This window comes from Camelina sativa, chromosome 9 (assembly GCF_000633955.1).
Source record: "Camelina sativa cultivar DH55 chromosome 9, Cs, whole genome shotgun sequence".
Classification (NCBI taxonomy): Eukaryota; Viridiplantae; Streptophyta; class Magnoliopsida; order Brassicales; family Brassicaceae; genus Camelina; species Camelina sativa.
This window is the reverse complement of record NC_025693.1, coordinates 36,252,516-36,272,037: the sequence shown is the minus strand read 5'-3', so window position 1 is coordinate 36,272,037 and position 19,522 is coordinate 36,252,516. Positions and strand designations below refer to the sequence as shown.

Genomic DNA, 19,522 nt, shown 5'->3' with positions numbered 1-19,522 from the left:
GATTATATGTGTTAAATAGCCACTGATGTTATATAGAAAGACAAACGCAACACAAAACTTAAGTGTGGATGTAAGATGGGTTCTCATAAATTCCAACTAATAATCCCAAAATGGTATGAATCTGAACTCTCACTTTTGAACAAACAAATTTACATGAGATAAAGGTACAAGGAAAAATTGAATCTTTTTTTTTGGTTTACAAGCAGAGAGAGGGATAACGAGAGAGAAAGGCAGAATCTGAAAATTGAAAGTAACAGTGAAGATTAGGTACACAAACCAAGAATTTTACAAGGAGAGCTCTCAAACAGCGGCTCTTAAAGCTCCTCTTGCCGCTTCCCTTCTCATTTGATCTTGTTTCCCGCTGCCTCGGAAGTACATATACACTTGCTGCTCAAACAATACAAATCCATCCCAAAATCAAAATGTTAAGAAAACGATTACAGATGTATAAAACCATGTTCAAAGACTGATATATTAGTGATGGGAGGTGAAGAGAGACCTGAATAACCCATATGCTAACCACTGATTCGAGGCAGAAAAATCCAAATCCAATGAAGTAGAAAATCTGTAAACAGAACACATATCAGATAATTGATCCATATGATCAGCTCATGCTTCACGCTTTTTTAATATCTTAGAACTCTTTTTAAGATCCTCGAAGACCAGTAAAGGGTGAGAGAGCTTACCCCAACAATTGCTTGACCGCTTAAGACATCTATTGCAGGTAAGATCCCACTGATACAAGAAAGAAAAGTCGATTACAAAAAAAAGGTTAGAGAATTTTCCAAGAACAATGGATAACAACTACTTGTACAGCTATTATTTTGTGGAGTATGCTAGTTACAGGTACCAGAATGGTTATCAAGATTCGAACAAATTTTTTTTTGTTGTTTGCTTTGGTAAATGAGGTTTCTCCACTCTCAGATTACCAAACACAGTGACAAGATCAATCTTGAATCGTTTAGAGAGTTCTGTAAAAAAAGGAACTTACGCAAGAGATTTTCCTTTGAAGACGACAGGTGGGGCAACAGCAGCAAAGACGCAGAAAGCAATGTGGAGCTGCACCAAGAACAAGGTGTCAGAAGTAATTTTTTATATCAAGCATAAATGTAAGAAAAACCATAGAAGTTATAATCGTTGCGCACCATGTAGAACAAGAAAAACCATCCAAAGCTCAATGCACTATCGGTTCTGCAAACATTCAACAGAAACGTGATAAACTCAGTAACATAATATTCTGAACAACAAATCCAGACTTTGAAAGTAGAAGAATCCAAGTAAGAACCTGAAGGCACGGTAGAGTGGCCGATACCATAACACATAGCCTCCTGGGACACCCGCTATGAAGTAAATAACAGCAAGAAGCCATATCGTCACTCCTGCAAGACATAAAACCAAACTCTTGTTAAAACCAAGACATATCAGTTAAGAAATCCTAGAGGAGAACGAGCAAACTTTGAAATAGACTTAAAAACAAACCTTCTCCTTTGATCCAAGCTGTAGTAACGGCAATGATATTCCAGAAAAGACAAAGAACCAAACCTGCCAAACATGAATTACATGTGTGTCAAATAAATGAATAAAGAAGCAACGAGTATAGAAGGAAAAAAATGTAATCCTTTAGATTTGAATATAAATGCAGGAAAGATGAAGTATTTGCATCAAATGGAAATTGTTAACTTGGGACAACAAAATATGTACCCAAATACGTCGCAAAAGTAACATATTGTAGTCTTTGGAGATGAACCGGAATTTCATTTGCAATGTCATGGTGTATAATAGGGAAGAAAGGCGGCCAGTTTTTCACTTCGATAACAATTCCAGCTGCATAGAGAGAACCGCAAAATTCATAACTTTGATAGCAGAAAAAACATATCTAAGTTAAAACAGTTAACAACAAGTTCAAATCTCAAGGACACAGCTAGGAAACAAAGAAAGGCTTGAAAAGAGTATATTGTAGTACCTCGTGCAGCAGCATCTTCTTTCCGTTTGAGGTCCTACATAGAACCACAAAATAAAACATTCAAATGAATAACAACAACACCGTTGCTAGGTAATGCGAATTTCAAAAGGTTTGAAAATGTATACAAGGAAACAATCATGTCTGCACACATAGAACCATTGCAAAGAGCTATCTAAAGATTACAATTCTTTAAAACAAGAGTCAAAGTCTCCAGTACACTTAACTCATAGATCTTTAAAAAGAACAAAAACTGAGAAAAAGATCAAATGAAGGAGAAGGCTCATAGTGGATAAGTCAAAGCTTTTATCTTTTAACTAATTATAGCAGTCAATATACCTGCTCCCGTCTTCTTAGCTCAGCTTCTTTGGCTTGAAGTTCCTTCTCTTTCTTCTTCAAATCCTAGATTCCCAAACAAGACACAAAACGTTAATCACTACTAACTCCAAGATCCACCACCTAATCACCCAAAAAAAACACATATAATATAATTAAAATCTCTAATCTCTAACCAACCTGTGTACCACCAGGTCTGTCAAGAGGAATGTCTACTGTACGACCATAATCGAAACCAACAGGCTCCGGAGGCAAAGGCGAAAGTCTCGAATTCGATGCAGGTGGAACACCTTTAGGATTCTAAAACAACATAATTGGATTCACAAGCATCACACAAATCAGTTCAGAGAAAAGCATAACAAACCTCAAGAACAACACTTGATCAATCAATCAACCAAAAAGTATAGATTTCGATACAAAGGTAGAAACTTTATCAAATCTTTCATTACAAAATCTCTTAAAAACCTCAATTTCATTGAACCCAGTTCCAGATTTTATCAAATCAACAGCAGAAACTTAAACCCTAAGTAAAAAAACCCGATAAATTTTTACAAGATTCAAATCCGAAAACCCCATAGATTGAAGAGCCATTAAAAGTTGTAGTTTTTACGAGTTAAAATCCCAAAAGTCAAAAAAAGCTTACAGCGAAAGGATTGACTTCTTCTTCCTCAGCGAAAGGATTTGGATCATAACGATTAGCCATGGCTATGGAAGATTAAAGCTTCAGACGATTCAACGTGCTTGATAGATAGATAACTGAAGAAGAAGGAGAAGAAGACTTTAGAAATCGATCTAAGATCTTGAGCACGGACCGAGGAATAGCCCGAACGTTGAAGTCAAGCTCTATATCTAATATGCAGACATATACTTAATTACACAAAAGCGTGTCTTATTAAATTAGTAAATAATATATTTTGGGTTTATTCTTGTTAAATGTTAATCATCTCTAATCTGATCTGATTTTATTTTTTAATCTTCCTTAGTACTTTTTTTTTTGACAGCAATCTTCCTTAGTACTTTACACTTAATATTTCAATATTTTATTAGTTGTAAAATTAATTTATTTTATTAATTAATGTCAATCAGAAACGTAAGGAAAAATTAAGTATTAGCCTCTTATATATATATATATAAATAAATTATTCAACGACTCAAGTAGTTTCAAATAATTTGAATTTTCTAATGAGTACATAGGAAGAATTGAAATTGTCCTTCTTTTGGTCAAATGATCTTGTCTGCTTATAAGAACGTTTGAAAAGTCCATCACAAAATGTTTTTAAAAAACGATATTAGTTGTCCTTTTAATTAATAGAGAAAATATAGCTCAAGTTTTAATAAGAAATTTGGAATTATATTACAAAACCATTAAATTTTGCTGCCTTTGCCTTATATTTGTTTTTTTCCAACATGAAAATGATGGAGGAAAACCTTTAACGTGATATTATCTTTACTTTTTATATCTACAAAGAAAAAGAGAGTTTATTGAGAAAAAAAAAAAAATTAACTTTATCCCTAAATTTATTAGTATTTTTTAAAAAACCGATTTTAATATGAACCTTTTTTTTAAAGAAAAACATACTAAAATAATTGGAATTAAGCAAAGATGGAGAGAGACCAAACCACATCTAAAGAAGAAGACCATGAAAACTACACTAATCAAAGAGAGTAAAATGATCAAACTATTGACTTATATATATAACAATGAGAACCCCAAAGAACAAAAACTTTTCTATATTTGATCTGAGTAAAAACTGTATGTGTTTTCTTTTTTTTTATGTTGTAGTCTCTTCAGCTTTCCTCTGCACTAAACTTGGAATCACACTACTTCTTTTTAATCTCCGGTTGTTACCATTTCGATTCCGAGTCGATGAAGACCGGTCGACCCAATTCTTGTCTTCTGCAACCGCTTGGTTCCACCTTTCTTTAAAAGTTCGAAGCTCCCATGTTGATTGTCTCCGTATCTGTTCATGAAAACACATACAGAAATTACACTCCTCACTCCTGGCTCTACGGATAAAATCAGTTTCGTCATGGGGAAATAAACTCACCTCTGTCCTTGAATCAAAAGTCGGAGAACCTCGTTTCTGTTTACAAAAAAAAAAGGTGACAAAAGTTGTGAAATTGTCTGTTTATTTTACAGGCAAGGAAATGAGGAACTGGATGTTAAAGATAGTGCTTACCCGAGTCACTCCGCTGCGAGCTGAGTTCTGTAATAATTAGGAAGAGAGATTATTCAGTATTTAGTATTTAACAAGGAGAATATGGAGGGGGGAAGTAGAGTGAGTAACTGACCTTCTTATCAGGATCACCACTTCCACCTAGTGTTTGAATACCTTGATGGAAGATATATTCGCTATCGACAATGCCTACTTTCTTGCTACGGTCACCCTATAACAACGTTTAAAACCGATTCATCTAGAGAATGCAATCAGGCCACAATGCTAATAATGAATGCTAGCGCTGTTGTGGACTTTACCTGAGCACAGTACCCAAGTTTCATATCCATTCCCCAACCATGAACCAGATCATTCTGCAAACCGCAAAAAATCAATAATAGTTGGATGCAATTGCATTAAAAAAGTAAACAGATTATCTTGTTATAAATGTTCATCTTGTAAAATTTACTTGTATTAGATTCCAAGTGCAAAACCAGGCAGATCTTGAAAACACTGGAGCCATTCCTTCAACAAATCTGGAAATAGAGAAACAATGACATTAATGTCTGTGTCTTGGTATATAAAGAAGTATTATATTGTTATGTTACTTGAGAAATTTTACCCGGTGCAGGGAGGCCCTTCGCTAGCATTTGAGCACTTCATATTGCCCCTACTGTCGTAAACTCGTCTGCAGTTTTGTAACCATTTGATATAAGTACCTAAAACACACAAATAATCAAGAGAAGTCCTTAAACAAATGGTTCATAGGAACTCACCTATGAAATGTTTTCGTTCTAGACCGGACTGTAAGTCTATGGTGAACTTCAGTTGAATTTGGGTGCAAGGCTGGTTGAGATATCTCCAGTCCTGCTGATTTAACTATCCTCAGGTACCTGCAGAGAGACTTGTTTAGGAAAGGCCCTCCAAGATTATACCTTTATGGGTTGTCTATATACAAGTGAAGGGGAAATTGAAAATAAACCTTTGTGGGTTGAAATTCTCCACTCCAAGATCTTCGTCCCAAAGAAAAACATAATCATATGTGGAGACGATATCAGGATGGAGAAATCGTTTTGCGAACCACCTGAGTAAAATCAAAGTTTTTGAACAAAACCATTGTTACAAAGCTATACAAAGTACAAACTATGGCTATAGTTGATCTTAATAGATTTTATATCAAATACATGTTAATACCAGTTTGTATTTTATATCAAATACATGTTAATACCATTTTGTCTGGTTATGTGCAACTATGTGTATGGCTTTTGAGCTCCACTCTAGATCCCACCATTGATCCATGTTTCCATCATAATGAAATAGAATTACAGTGAAATTTGCCGGAAGGAACTGAATACAACAAACAAACTAACTAACATTAGAACAGAAACTAATCACATACCAGCCTCGTTTATTTCACTGACATATATAGACAAAGCATGCTTATTACCTTCTTTACAACAGCGTCAACATTATCCTTTTGCTTAAGTCCTACTGGCATTGCCAACAAGTTACGGTTGGTCAATTCGCCACTCTATTTGTAAGATAACAACAGAGATCAGAGAATTCCTCCACATAACTGATTCCTCTATCTTAGTTAACCTTACATAAAAAAATCTAACCTTTGACCTCAAACTACTACTTGACCAAAGTGGCTTTAACTCCAAATCTGATCTAGGTTGCATGATACCAAAAGGCAAACCTTTCAACTTTTCACTGACCGGTTCAGATTCCTGAACAAGATCGCATACCCACACATCAACTTTAGACCAGCAACATGCATCAAACATTAGAAAACAAAGAGATTCAAAATGTTACCTTAGCCATCTCAAATGGATAATCTGTTTCTTCTATCTAAGTAAAGCATATACCAAACAAAAGAGTTATACATCAAAACATTCAAAAGTCTCTGAAAGAAATCAAAACGAGCTGTTCCACAATACCTCTGTCTGTTCATATTGGATATTAGTAGTCTTATACCAAAAGATCAAAAGTACTGTACACATGACTGCCATAACCGGCTTCATCTTCCACGACGATTTACCCTGCAAATTTCCACCATTCCCACATCAAAATCAAAAGCCTCACTAACCGGGATATCACAATGTGAAGTAACCGAGATCTATAGAGCAAAAAAAAGAAAAGCTTTTACCCCATCTTGAGCATTGTTTCTTCTCTTAACAAGTGACTTCCATGATTTAATAGACGGTAAATCATGTTCCATAATCTATTTACCGAGCTACATGAACATCAAAATTCATCAAATTCCATACAAAAACAAAAAGACAATTTTAAAATCTTTAAGCAATCAGAAAAAAACTCACCAAAGCCACCGTCTTTTGTGTTCTTCCCTTCACAAGAACAGAGAATCAAAGAAACCAATTCAAACCTTCACCCAAAATCTCAGTTTCTCTATATAAACCTGATCTACGCGCATGCAACAAGAATGTGTCTTTCTGAGAAATCTAAACGAGAAACACAAGAATCAGACGTCCATATTGCAAAATAAAAATTGAAACTTTATAATCTAATACCAAAAAAAAATGATAGATTAGAAGAAGATAATAAAAAAGCTTGAAAGAAACACACAAAGATGGCTCCTTTCAGAGTATACATACTCACACTCCCAGATACAGACGAACACAATCTGGGCCACTGTGAAAGCGAAACGGCTAAGGAAGGATTCGTATTAATAAAAAGACAAAGCGTTTTTAAAACTGGAATTATAAATTTTCTTGGATTTTTTTTTTTGTTTTGCTTCTCCAGATCTAGGGAAAGTAAATACAACTCTAAATACTAGTTAATGATATGAAATTAAAAAAAGTTAGATTTGGTTACACATTAATTACCAAATTAATAAGGTTATATTTAGGAAGCAATCTGGTCACACGAACTGTTCAACAATTTTAAATGGCGGTGTAATAACTTTCAAAGATGGGATCTTTTAATTAAGCCATGAGACAACACAACAAAGAAACAGAGTAAAGAAGAAAGAAAACACAAACCTTTAAAAGCTTAAAGAGAAGTAATCTGAAACTTGAAGTCACTGTAATGAAGCAAAACCCAGTTGGTAAATGGAAACCAAGAAGATACGTTTATAGAGAGAGAGAGAGAGAGTAAAGTGTGTTCACTTTAAAAGCTGAGATTTTTTTACCAAAACCAGTTTCTAGAAATCGATCGAAACCAAACCCAACAACAATGTTTTCTCTCTACTACTACGCGGAATCGAAAGAGAACAAAAAAAAAGCTATGGTGGAGTGATTCGTGTCATCTGCTGAATCTCTCTCTCTCTCTCTCTTCCTAAAAAAATAATAATTTATTTTAATTTTTTTATTAAGTTGGATTCTGCGACCAAATACGAGAATTAGAGGAATAATATTTTTATTATTTATAACGAAAAAAATGTATTTTTCCATGTTTTGCGATTTATCCTCAATTATTAGTTTACAACAACTTTCAATAAGAAAACAGAACACAAGTGTGTGAGTGTGTGTGTCTGTGGTTTGCGACTAAAGCAACTCCAAATCCAAAGCAAACCAATAAAGTTTTCTACTTCCTCGGGTTGTTCAACTAGAACATGACTTATTATTACTTATAGACTAGCTCCATTCCGATTGGCTTTTGTTTTTTCACGTTCGACTATTTTGGGTTTGGTAGCTAATTCTCCATTAGAATTCTTTATTATTTTACAAATATACTCTTAACCTAAAGCTACATTCGTAGATAGACATGTCAGTCTTCGCCTATATAGTGTTTTCACGCACATGGTTTGGAGATATGGTTCTGCGACTCCACCAAGATCAAAGACGATAAAATAAAAGCGGTTGCCAAGTTGTATTCACTCGATCCGTCTCCGCCGGATATCGATTTCCATTATCCGTATCCGGAACCGTTAGTAACCTATACTTAGGAAATTTAAAAACATGAAATACAAAACCAAATTTCAAAATAAACACAACTAATTACTAACAAATTTGTAAAACTTCTCACTATAATCTACTTAATGCAAAAAAACACCAAATAAAAAAACAAAACCACATTATTAAAAGGGGAATTGGGTTGTATGACCAAAAAAAATTCTATAATTTAATAACTAACTATACTAACTATGTATTGATTATATACTCTATATTATATGTATAATACCAATTTTTACCCCTTCACTATCTTTCATCACCACCACCATCTTCTGACCACCTGCCATCGCCACCACCTCCGGCGTCACCACCTCCGGCGGTTCTTCGGCGGCCACCACCTCTTTACCATTATTACCACTAGGGTTCTCAATTTACTATCCCTTAGGGTTTAGATTTCCTCCAACCACTACCGCCGGGCCACCGTCGGAGACCGCCGGAGAACCGCCAAAAAACCGTCGGAGAACCGCCGGACCACGGCCGGACCACCGCCGGAGAACCGCCGGGCCACCGCCGGACCGCCAACAAACGACGTTGCCTCAACGCTTGATTCTTCAATTTAGGGTTTTAGGGTTTAAGGTTTTGGTTTTAGAGTAGGGTTTTAGGGTTTAAGGATTAAGGTTTAGGGTTTAGGGTTTGAGTTTAGGGTTTAGGGTTGTGGTTTTTAAATTTAGGGTTTAGAGTTGTGGTTTTTGAGTTTAGGGGTTAGGGTTTAGGGTTTAGTGTTTAGGGTTTAGGGTTTAGGGTTTATCGTTTAGGGTTTATGGTTTAGGGTTTAGGGTTAGGGTTGTAGTTTTTGGGTATAGGGTTTATGGTTGTGGGTTTTGGGTTTAGGGTTTAGGGTTTATGGTTTAGGGTTTAGGGTTGTAGTTTTTGGGTTTAGGGTTTAAGGGTTTAGGGTTGTGGTGTTTGGGTTTAGGGTTATGGTTTTTGGGTTGAGGGTTGTGTTTTTTGAGTTTAGGGTTTTGAGTTTAGGGGTTAGGGTTTAGGGTTTAGGGTTGTGGTATTTGAGTTTAGGTGTTAGGGTTTAGGGTTGTGGTTTTTGAGTTTAGGGTTTAGGGTTTAGGGGTTTAGGGTTTAGGGTATTTGAGTTTAGGGTTTAGGGTTATGGTTTTTGAGTTTAGGGTTTAGGGGTTAGGTTTTAGGGTTGTGGTTTTTGAGTTTAGGGTTTAGGGTTATGGTATTATATTTTAGGGTTTTGGTTTGTGGTTGTGGTTTTAGGGTTTAGGGTTGTGGTATTTGAGTTTAGGGTTTAGGTTTGGGTTGTGGTTTTTGAGTTTTGGGGTTCGGGTTTAAAATTTTTTATAAGGTAGAAATTTTAAAAATTTTGGTAGGAAAATCCAATTTCGTAATTTTGGCGGGAAATTTTTTCAATTTTGGCGGGAAATTTAGGGTTTAGGGTTTTCGGTTAGGGTTGTGGTTTTTAAGTTTAGGGGTTAGGGATTAGGGTAGGGGTTTAGGGTTTAGAGGTTAGGGGTTAGGGTTTAGGGTTTTTAAAATTAAAAGGTTGGAAACCTTTTTACAATAATAAGGCTTTTTTTTGCGGGAAAATTTTAATTTTTTACATTAAGAAATAGTTTTCAAAATAGGTGGAGTAAAAAAGGGACATGGAAAAAGGGTCTTTTTGAAGTAATTTGTTAAGAGTAAAATGGTAAGAATTTGTTAAAAATTTGTTAAGAGTAAAATGGTTTTGAATCGGAGAATTGTTAAGAATTTGTTAAGAATTCGTTAAGAATTTGTTAACAAATTTGTTAAGAGTTTTAATAGAGTTTTATAAGGTTTTTATAATTTTTAAAGGTTTTTATAAGGTTTTTAAAAGGTTTACAAATAATTTTTAAAAGCGTTTACATGATTTACAAGGTTTTTAAAAGCGTTTACAATGTTTTTCTAAGGTATAAATTTCAAAAAATTTGGCGGGAAAATTTTCTGATTTTGGCTGGAAATTTTTTTGATTTTCGCGAGAAAATTTTTCATTTTTTGGCGGGAAATGTTTTTCGATTTTGATGACTGTACATTCTTGCCATCATTCAAAGAAAGGGTAATATGGTCATTTCGTACATTAAAGTTTTTAAAATGGTATTAATAGATATTTTTAAAAAGAGGTATGAATGGACAATTTTGAAAATGCCCCTTTTTGAAAATGTGGAATAGTCTCCAAAGATAAAGTGCGGTTCTACCATTTTTGGCCTCCAAAGCGTCTACATTTTTTGCCTCCAAAGAGTCTCCATTTTTGGCCTCCAAAACGTCTCTATTTTTGGCTTCCAAAAAACATAATAGTTGCTTACATTTTTTTCTCTCTAAAAGTCTTCATTTTTGGCCTCCAAAACGTCTCTATTGTTTTCCTTCAATGCGTCTCCATGGCCTCCAAATCATCTCCATTTTTGGTCCCCAAAGCGTCTCCATTTTTTGCCTCCAAAGCGTCTACATTTTTAGCCTCCAAAGCATCACCATTTTTAACCTCAACAAGTCTTCATTTTTTGCCTCCAAAATTTATCATAGTTGGCCTCGAAAGCGTCTCTATTTTTGGCCTCCGAGAGTCTCCATTTTTGCCCTCCAAAAGTCTTCATATTTGGCCTCCAAAGCGTCTCCATTTTTGCCTCCAAAAGTCATTATATTTGGCCTCCAAAGCGACTTTACTTTTGGCCTCCAAAAACGTCTCCATTTTTGGCCTCCAAGGGTCTCCATTTTTGGCCTCCAAAAGTCTTCATTTTTGGCCTCCAAAAGTCATCATATTTCGTCTCCAAAGCGACTCCACTTTTGGCCTCCAAAGCGTCTCCATTTTTGGCCTCCAAGGGTCTCCATTTTTGGCCTCCAAAAGTCTTCATTTTTGGCCTCCAAAAGTCATCATATTTCGTCTCCAAAGCGACTCCACTTTTGGCCTCCAAAGCGTCTCCATTTTTGGCCTCCAAGGGTCTCCATTTTTGGCCTCCAAAAGTCTTCATTTTTGGCCTCCAAAAGTCATCATATTTCGTCTCCAAAGCGACTCCACTTTTGGCCTCCAAAGCGTCTCCATTTTTGGCCTCCAAGGGTCTCCATTTTTGGCCTCCAAAAGTCTTCATTTTTGGCCTCCAAAAGTCATCATATTTCGTCTCCAAAGCGACTCCACTTTTGGCCTCCAAAGCGTCTCCATTTTTGGCCTCCAAGGGTCTCCATTTTTGGCCTCCAAAAGTCTTCATTTTTGGCCTCCAAAAGTCATCATATTTCGTCTCCAAAGCGACTCCACTTTTGGCCTCCAAAGCGTCTCCATTTTTGGCCTCCAAGGGTCTCCATTTTTGGCCTCCAAAAGTCTTCATTTTTGGCCTCCAAAAGTCATCATATTTCGTCTCCAAAGCGACTCCACTTTTGGCCTCCAAAGCGTCTCCATTTTTGGCCTCCAAGGGTCTCCATTTTTGGCCTCCAAAAGTCTTCATTTTTGGCCTCCAAAAGTCATCATATTTCGTCTCCAAAGCGACTCCACTTTTGGCCTCCAAAGCGTCTCCATTTTTGGCCTCCAAGGGTCTCCATTTTTGGCCTCCAAAAGTCTTCATTTTTGGCCTCCAAAAGTCATCATATTTCGTCTCCAAAGCGACTCCACTTTTGGCCTCCAAAGCGTCTCCATTTTTGGCCTCCAAGGGTCTCCATTTTTGGCCTCCAAAAGTCTTCATTATTGGCGTCCAAAAGTCTTCATTTTTGGCCTCCAAAAGTTTTCATTTTTGGCCTCCAAAAGTCATCATATTTGGCCTCCAAAGGATCTCCACTTTTGGCCTCCAAAGCGTCTCCATTATTTGCCTCCAAGAGTCTCCATTTTTAGCCTCAAAAAGTCTTTATTTTTGGTCTCCAAAGCGTCTTCATTTTTGGCCTCCAAGAGTCTCCATTTTTGGCCTCCAAAAGTCATCATATTTGACCTCCACAGCGTCTCCACTTTTGGCCTCCAAAGCGTCTCCACTTTTGGCCTCCAAAGCGTCTCCATTTTTGGCCTCCAAGATTCTCCATTTTTGGCCTTCGAAAGTCTTCATTTTTAGCCTCCAAAAGTCTTCATTTTTAGCCTCCAAAAGTCTTCATTTTTAGCCTCCAAAAGTCTTCATTTTTAGCCTCCAAAAGTCTTCATTTTTAGCCTCCAAAAGTCTTCATTTTTAGCCTCCAAAAGTCTTCATTTTTAGCCTCCAAAAGTCTTCATTTTTAGCCTCCAAAAGTCTTCATTTTTAGCCTCCAAAAGTCTTCATTTTTAGCCTCCAAAAGTCTTCATTTTTAGCCTCCAAAAGTCTTCATTTTTAGCCTCCAAAAGTCTTCATTTTTAGCCTCCAAAAGTCTTCATTTTTAGCCTCCAAAAGTCTTCATTTTTAGCCTCCAAAAGTCTTCATTTTTAGCCTCCAAAAGTCTTCATTTTTAGCCTCCAAAAGTCTTCATTTTTAGCCTCCAAAAGTCTTCATTTTTAGCCTCCAAAAGTCTTCATTTTTAGCCTCCAAAAGTCTTCATTTTTAGCCTCCAAAAGTCTTCATTTTTAGCCTCCAAAAGTCTTCATTTTTAGCCTCCAAAAGTCTTCATTTTTAGCCTCCAAAAGTCTTCATTTTTAGCCTCCAAAAGTCTTCATTTTTAGCCTCCAAAAGTCTTCATTTTTAGCCTCCAAAAGTCTTCATTTTTAGCCTCCAAAAGTCTTCATTTTTAGCCTCCAAAAGTCTTCATTTTTAGCCTCCAAAAGTCTTCATTTTTAGCCTCCAAAAGTCTTCATTTTTAGCCTCCAAAAGTCTTCATTTTTAGCCTCCAAAAGTCTTCATTTTTAGCCTCCAAAAGTCTTCATTTTTAGCCTCCAAAAGTCTTCATTTTTAGCCTCCAAAAGTCTTCATTTTTAGCCTCCAAAAGTCTTCATTTTTAGCCTCCAAAAGTCTTCATTTTTAGCCTCCAAAAGTCTTCATTTTTAGCCTCCAAAAGTCTTCATTTTTAGCCTCCAAAAGTCTTCATTTTTAGCCTCCAAAAGTCTTCATTTTTAGCCTCCAAAAGTCTTCATTTTTAGCCTCCAAAAGTCTTCATTTTTAGCCTCCAAAAGTCTTCATTTTTAGCCTCCAAAAGTCTTCATTTTTAGCCTCCAAAAGTCTTCATTTTTAGCCTCCAAAAGTCTTCATTTTTAGCCTCCAAAAGTCTTCATTTTTAGCCTCCAAAAGTCTTCATTTTTAGCCTCCAAAAGTCTTCATTTTTAGCCTCCAAAAGTCTTCATTTTTAGCCTCCAAAAGTCTTCATTTTTAGCCTCCAAAAGTCTTCATTTTTAGCCTCCAAAAGTCTTCATTTTTAGCCTCCAAAAGTCTTCATTTTTAGCCTCCAAAAGTCTTCATTTTTAGCCTCCAAAAGTCTTCATTTTTAGCCTCCAAAAGTCTTCATTTTTAGCCTCCAAAAGTCTTCATTTTTAGCCTCCAAAAGTCTTCATTTTTGGCCTCAAAAAGTCATTATTTTTGGCCTCCAAAACTCATCCTTTTTAGCCTCCAAAATTCATCCTTTTTTGCCTCCAAATATTCTCCATTTTTGGCCTCCAAGAGTCTCCATTTTTTGCCTCCAAGAGTCTCCATTTTTTGCCTCCAAAGCGTTTCCATTTTTGGCCTCCAAGAGTCTCCATTTTTGACGGACAAAAGTCTTCATTTTTGGCCTCCAAAAGTTTTCATATTTGGCCTCCAAAAGTCATGAGTTTTTTACCTCCAAAGCGTCTCTATTTTTGGTCTCCAAGAGTCTTCATTTTTGGCCTCCAAGAGTCTCCATTTTTTGCCTCCAAAAGTCTTCATTTTTTTCCTCCAAAAGTCATCATATTTGGCCTCCAAAGCGTCTCCATTTTTGGTCTCCAAGAGTCTCCATTATTTAGCCTCCAAAGCATCTCTACTTTTGGCCTCCAAAGCGTCTCCACTTTTGGACTCCAAAGCGTCTCCATTTTTGGCCTCCAAAAGTCATCATATTTGGCCTCCAAAAGTCATCATATTTGGCTTCCAAAACGTCATCATTTTTGGCCTCCAAAGCTTCTCCATTTTTGGCCTCCACACTTTTTGGAGGCCACAAATATGATGACTTTTGGAGGCAAAAAATAAGATTTTTGGAGCCAAAAATGGAGACTCTTGGAGGCTAAAAATGGAGACGCTTTGGAGGCAAAAAATGATGACTTTTGGAGGCCAAATATGATGACTTTTGGAAGCCAAAAATGAAGATTCTTGGAGGCCAAAAATGGAGACTCTTGGAGGCAAAAAATGTAGACTCTTGGAGGCAAAAAATGTAGACGCTTTGGAGGGCAAAAATGGTAGAACCGCACTTTATCTTTGGAGACTATTCTGCATTTTCAAAAAGGGGCATTTTCAAAAATGTCCATCCATACCTCTTTTTAAAACTTTTACGTACAAAATGACCATATTACCCTTTCTTTGAATGATGGCAAGAATGTACAGTCATCAAAATCGAAAAACATTTCCCGCCAAAAAATGAAAAATTTTCCCGCCAAAATCAAAAAAAATTCCCGCCAATATCGAAAAAATTTCCCGCCAAAATCAAAAAAATTTCCTGCCAAAATTACGAAATTGGATTTTCCTACCAAATTTTTTTAAATTTCTACCTTATAAAAAACATTTTATTTAAAAAGTTTACAAGGTTTTTAAAAAACCTTATTAAACCTTGTTAAATGGTTGGAAACCTTTTAATTTTAAAAACCCTAAACCCTAACCCCTAAACTTTTTCGGTTGTTTTGTTAATTTGTTTTTTTTGTTATGTATTTTCTTCTTTTCGTCAGGTTACGTTGTTAGTATGTTTTCTTTTCTTCTTTTGTTAATTTATTTTGCTCTTTTGTTCGTTTATTTTTTCGACTATGTTTTTTCAGCTAATTTAGTCTAATTTTTTTCTCTTGTAGTTAGATTATGGTTTGTGTTTTTTTAACAATTTTTTGGTATTTTAAATTTTCGTCTGTATCTGGTACTCACTTTCTTTTCTTTGTTTATGTTGTTTTTAATAAGGGTGAATTAGCTGAGTAGCCAAAAAAACAAAACTATAGAATAATATAACCATCTATTCAAAAAAATTAGAAAAGTATGATCAAGGGTAGGGTAAATTACTATTTTGGGTTTTTTGGTTTAAGGGTAGGGGTTAAGGTGATGGCCGGCAGTGGTGGTTGACGGTGGTACGGTTGAACACTAAAAATACTGACGATATGGATTCTTGTGTGTTACAACGGATAAAAGAAAGAGAGAAAATTATTGAAAGGGTTACCGAGAGCTCCAACCATCGATTCAGATTCAAAAAATTGGAAGATTCTGCGAATCGTTCGATCTGTACTTGGAAGCGCAACCTTCTTCTTCTTCTTCAAGACTCAATTTTTTTAGGTTTTTTGGGAAGATGATGAACGAAAAGAGAGAGAGAGAAGAGAAGTTGCAGAAGATATTTCCAAGGAGAAGATATCCAAAGGAAAACATGGTTTTTGGGTCAAATTTTGGGTTCTATAAGTTTTTTTTTTCTTTTGTGGGTTATTTTCTTCCTTTTTTTAGTTTTCCAATGATTGTTTTTTTTTCTTTTGTGGGTTATTTTCTTCCTTTTTTTAGTTTTCCAATGATTGTGCTTGTATTCTGAACACGATGTAAAACATTTGCTCTCTCCATTTTTTGCCTCCAAAAGTCTTCATAAGTCATTTTCGGAATTTCTTTTTAATTTTGTTTTGTAATAGGTTCAATTTAAGGTTCAATTTTGTTTTGTCATAAATATAATCTGTGGATCATCATTGGGCTGAATGCCAAGCTTAGTGATCTTTCAAATGTAGACAAACCAAAGGACAACTTATGACAGCTAGCGGAAAAAAATAATCAAAATATTGAAGTCTTGTTTTGTCTTGCTTTGTCAAGATCTGGAGTAGATGCAACAGCATGGTGAAATCGTGGGTTTTAAATGTTGTGAGTCCAAGGAGATCTATCTGGAGTAGATGCAACAGCATGGTGAAATCGTGGATTTTAAATGTTGTGATTTCACATGTCAGAATTCTGTCTTGATGGCACAAGGAAACTTTCAAAAGCCTAAGTGTTCTCACTGCTCGCTTGTTGGACATATTGCGGATAAATGCTACAAACTACATGGATCTATCCTCCAGGACATCCAAGGGCAAAGAAGAATAACTATGTTGGAAGTACTAACTTTGCTAGCACACCAGTCATGTTGAAGATATTAAGGATAACACCTAAGGAGAACTTCAATGAGGACATGTCTAATGAACAACTCCAACAGATGATATCTTATCTAAGCATTAAGCTTCAATCTTCGAGTAACACTTCATGCTCTGATAAAACCATAGCTTCGACTTCAAATTTTGTACTAACTATCTGGTACATTTCTTACAGATCTGAACTGGTCTGGTCTAACAAAAGAGAAAAACCACCACCTACAATATTCTGTTATCTCTAAAATATTATTTGCGATTGTTGTACCTCAGCATATCTTTCTGTTTAAGAGGCCTAATTTCAAAAGTCATCCAAGTTAATTTTTCTTCTATTTTTGGGCCTAATCTTTTAAAGGCTCATTTTTTGTTTCCCCTGAAAGTCTAACCCCTCGCTATCCTCCATTCCGCTGTTCTCTGAATTGCGACCTCAACCGTCTCTCCCCTTCTAGATTAAGTTTATCATCAAGTAAGAATCTTCTGTGTAACTTTTCAATTTTCAGTGGAATAGTATTGTTAGAGGCTCATTGGAGGTAAACTATCTCTTCCGCAGGGTTTGAAAGAGCTGAGAGAATCAACAATCCAAGCAACGACATTCACAGGAAATCTCGATGCTCCAGTTGATGAAACTCTGTTTGATATTGAGAAAGAGATCGATGATTTATTGCCAATTAAAGTCAAAGAACAGAGAGTGAGCAACTTGCTTCAAGCAATAATGGTTGGAGGATGTGTTGCAGCTATGCCTCTCCTTAAAATGATCCCTACATCAGTCCTTTGGGGATACTTCGCCTTCATGGCAATTGAAAGCCTACCCGGAAACCAGTTCTGGGAAAGAATCTTGCTTCTCTTCACAGCCCCAAGCCGTAGATTCAAGTAAAAATCTCAATCTTTTTTTTTTATCGCCTTTTACTTTTCAAGAATGGTTTACTGAACTATTTACCAAAATTGCAGGGTTCTTGAAGATAACAACGCAACATTTGTGGAAACTGTTCCATTCAAAACGATTGCAATGTTCACTATTTTCCAAACAACTTATCTTTTAACCTGCTTTGGTCTCACGTGGATCCCAATAGCTGGAGTTATGTTCCCTCTAATGATCATGTTTATAATACCCGTAAGGCAATATATCCTCCCAAGATTCTTCAAAAGTGCTCATCTTCAGGACTTAGACGCAGCAGAGTATGAAGAAGCACCCGCTTTGCCATTCAATCTTGCAGTATCGGTAAAGGACACCATCATCCCAGTAACGGCCACCAATACCACCGTGCAAGACTGATTTACTAACAGAAACAACGGCGAAATATGCTCCAAGAGAAATGAGGTTCTTCTCAACATGTCCATGAAACCCAATGATTTTCTTTCCCTTGTTTGCAAGAGTGAAAACTTCTTACCCTTATTATTATAGCCTAGCAGCTCAGAAGTTTTTGTGTTAGTTTTAAATTGAAGTGCTTGAATGACATTAGATTTGTCGTCGTAGTAACCCTCAACAGATTCAAGATATTCATTGTTAAGACTGTCAATCTCGATCTGCATTCAAATGAAATTAGAAACAAATATTACTTAAAGTTAGTCAATTATTATTGTTCACATAAAATGATTAGGCTGTATAAAAGCGGATCGGAGGAAACCTAAAAACCAAACATTCCAATTCCAAATATGCATTGTTAAACCGTCACCATTAATATATTGTAAGACATACCGTATGTGTGAAACCTCTATCCCAAACACCAAAGAGTTTTCCCCTTTTCAGTTGTCCACTCTTCACATATTCCAAATGGATGGTCTGAATGCCCTCTGAACCAACTCGTACATATATCTTGGAAACACCATCATGGTCCGATCCATCATCCCACTTATTGCCTCCGGGTCTGCCTATCGCTTCCATCATTTCGGCCATTTCCAATACGTTTAGAGTTGAAGGAAAATCAACTACCTCTTAAATAAATTTTTGCAGACAGAGGTGAACAAAAGGTGGTTACTTCAGTAATACTTGGGAGTTTTTGTTACACAAGCTAGTATTAAAGTGTATGATCATTAATTACATTTACATATCACAGAACTAGTTAAGATTTTATAAGTATATCAATAAATCAAGTATGCATTGGGAGGGGGAGAGAGAAAGAGAGAGATGACCTCTGGTGGCTGAGGAGAGAAGAAGACTTGTGATGAGCGAGCGGAGGACTTATCACCCATAAACGAGACATGGTCTTGTCTTAACAAATTTTATATACATGTATTATGTATGTCTTCTTCTACATAGGAATCTTTCTTATAATATGAAAATGGTGAAAATAAAGAAATCATTTAGAAGAGTGCCGGCCAAGAAGAGAGAGCCGTTGACAAAGCGAATGAAGAAGACCAAGGGAGAGAGAGAGAGAGAGAGAGAGAGAGAGACTCAAATCATATTTGTAATTAGAAATTAACGAAAAAAATCTCTTACTATTTCTTCCATCCATACGGAAGCCAAGTAGCCAACTAGAGCAGAACCTTTGCTCCATTTGATTACTACCTTTCTATCTGGTGTCCTTCAAGGAATTCAATTCAAAACTAACATCAAGAATTTCGACCTGATGGGATATGATAAAATTAAGAAGTTTTCACTTGCAGACCACTATCCCCTCTGCTTGACTCCATGAAACCGGATATATGCAGCATCATCGTGACGTGATCATCAACCTCGTTGAGATTCAAGATGTTTGTTGTTGATCCCAAGATCGATCGAAGAAACCCTAAGGTCTCACTGTTGTGTGTGTCGACGAAGAAAGGATCTGCATCGGGAACGTCGCGAGTCCAATAAAGGAAAACAAGCAGTGCTTTCGTCTGTGTCATTAAAAACGACGTAGTTGCCTTATACATATTATGGGCTGGATTGGGCTTTGTGAAGATGTTTCTAGAACGAAACTGGAATTTTGGAGACGAAGGAAGATGGGAAAAGAAAAACGGTGGCGTTTTCTTAAAAATTAAATAAATTATCAAAAATAATGGAATATGAAGCCCAGTAGCCCATATAATGCGGGATTTG

The 19,522-nt window shown here is 36.2% G+C and overlaps 3 protein-coding genes across 12 annotated transcripts; all 3 read right to left on the bottom strand.

The window, feature by feature from the left end:
* LOC104714460 (secretory carrier-associated membrane protein 3) lies at positions 79–3,158 on the bottom strand. The gene is made up of 12 exons (XM_010431837.2): positions 2,940–3,158; positions 2,477–2,596; positions 2,300–2,362; positions 1,964–1,997; positions 1,702–1,824; positions 1,480–1,542; positions 1,286–1,379; positions 1,146–1,191; positions 992–1,059; positions 687–735; positions 500–565; positions 79–387 (listed from the first exon to the last, which is right to left on the bottom strand). The coding sequence occupies exons 1-12, from the start codon at positions 2,997–2,999 to the stop codon at positions 301–303; spliced, it is 873 nt and encodes a 290-aa protein (XP_010430139.1). The 5' UTR covers positions 3,000–3,158; the 3' UTR covers positions 79–300.
* On the bottom strand, positions 3,923–7,795 carry LOC104714458. 10 transcript variants are annotated; one of them, XM_010431828.2, is made up of 18 exons: positions 7,581–7,795; positions 7,455–7,495; positions 6,774–6,914; positions 6,602–6,688; positions 6,393–6,494; positions 6,268–6,303; positions 6,072–6,182; positions 5,900–5,983; positions 5,681–5,799; positions 5,435–5,536; positions 5,229–5,345; positions 5,075–5,140; positions 4,922–4,988; positions 4,773–4,826; positions 4,589–4,684; positions 4,477–4,503; positions 4,345–4,380; positions 4,069–4,257 (listed from the first exon to the last, which is right to left on the bottom strand). In XM_010431828.2, the coding sequence occupies exons 4-18, from the start codon at positions 6,671–6,673 to the stop codon at positions 4,069–4,071; spliced, it is 1,278 nt and encodes a 425-aa protein (XP_010430130.1). In that variant the 5' UTR covers positions 6,674–6,688; positions 6,774–6,914; positions 7,455–7,495; positions 7,581–7,795. The 10 variants fall into 10 exon arrangements, with proteins under 10 accessions (XP_010430128.1, XP_010430130.1, XP_010430134.1 ...); XM_010431832.2 differs by having other exon boundaries at positions 6,774–6,871; XM_010431827.2 differs by having other exon boundaries at positions 7,604–7,795.
* On the bottom strand, positions 17,455–19,301 carry LOC104714456 (jacalin-related lectin 14-like). Its single transcript, XM_010431823.2, has 2 exons — positions 18,200–19,301; positions 17,455–18,027 (listed from the first exon to the last, which is right to left on the bottom strand). The coding sequence occupies exons 1-2, from the start codon at positions 18,395–18,397 to the stop codon at positions 17,659–17,661; spliced, it is 567 nt and encodes a 188-aa protein (XP_010430125.1). The 5' UTR covers positions 18,398–19,301; the 3' UTR covers positions 17,455–17,658.

Bases quoted from the DNA above. Each gene is read 5' to 3' on its own strand.
- LOC104714458 (XM_010431826.2), bottom strand. From the start codon at position 6,673: ATGGAACATGATTTACCGTCTATTAAATCATGGAAGTCACTTGTTAAG. The intron at 5,141-5,228 runs GTGAGTTCCTAT...ACAAAACTGCAG, and splicing joins AGAACGAAAACATTTCATAG to ACGAGTTTACGACAGTAGGG. The intron at 4,381-4,476 runs GTAAGCACTATC...TTTTGTAAACAG, and splicing joins CTCGCAGCGGAGTGACTCGG to AAACGAGGTTCTCCGACTTT.
- LOC104714456 (XM_010431823.2), bottom strand. From the start codon at position 18,397: ATGGCCGAAATGATGGAAGCGATAGGCAGACCCGGAGGCAATAAGTGG. The intron at 18,028-18,199 runs GTATGTCTTACA...ATTTGAATGCAG, and splicing joins ATAGAGGTTTCACACATACG to ATCGAGATTGACAGTCTTAA.
- LOC104714460 (XM_010431837.2), bottom strand. From the start codon at position 2,999: ATGGCTAATCGTTATGATCCAAATCCTTTCGCTGAGGAAGAAGAAGTC. The intron at 1,543-1,701 runs GTACATATTTTG...CATGTTTGGCAG, and splicing joins TACTTTTGCGACGTATTTGG to GTTTGGTTCTTTGTCTTTTC. The intron at 388-499 runs GTCTCTCTTCAC...TTGTTTGAGCAG, and splicing joins TTAGCATATGGGTTATTCAG to CAAGTGTATATGTACTTCCG.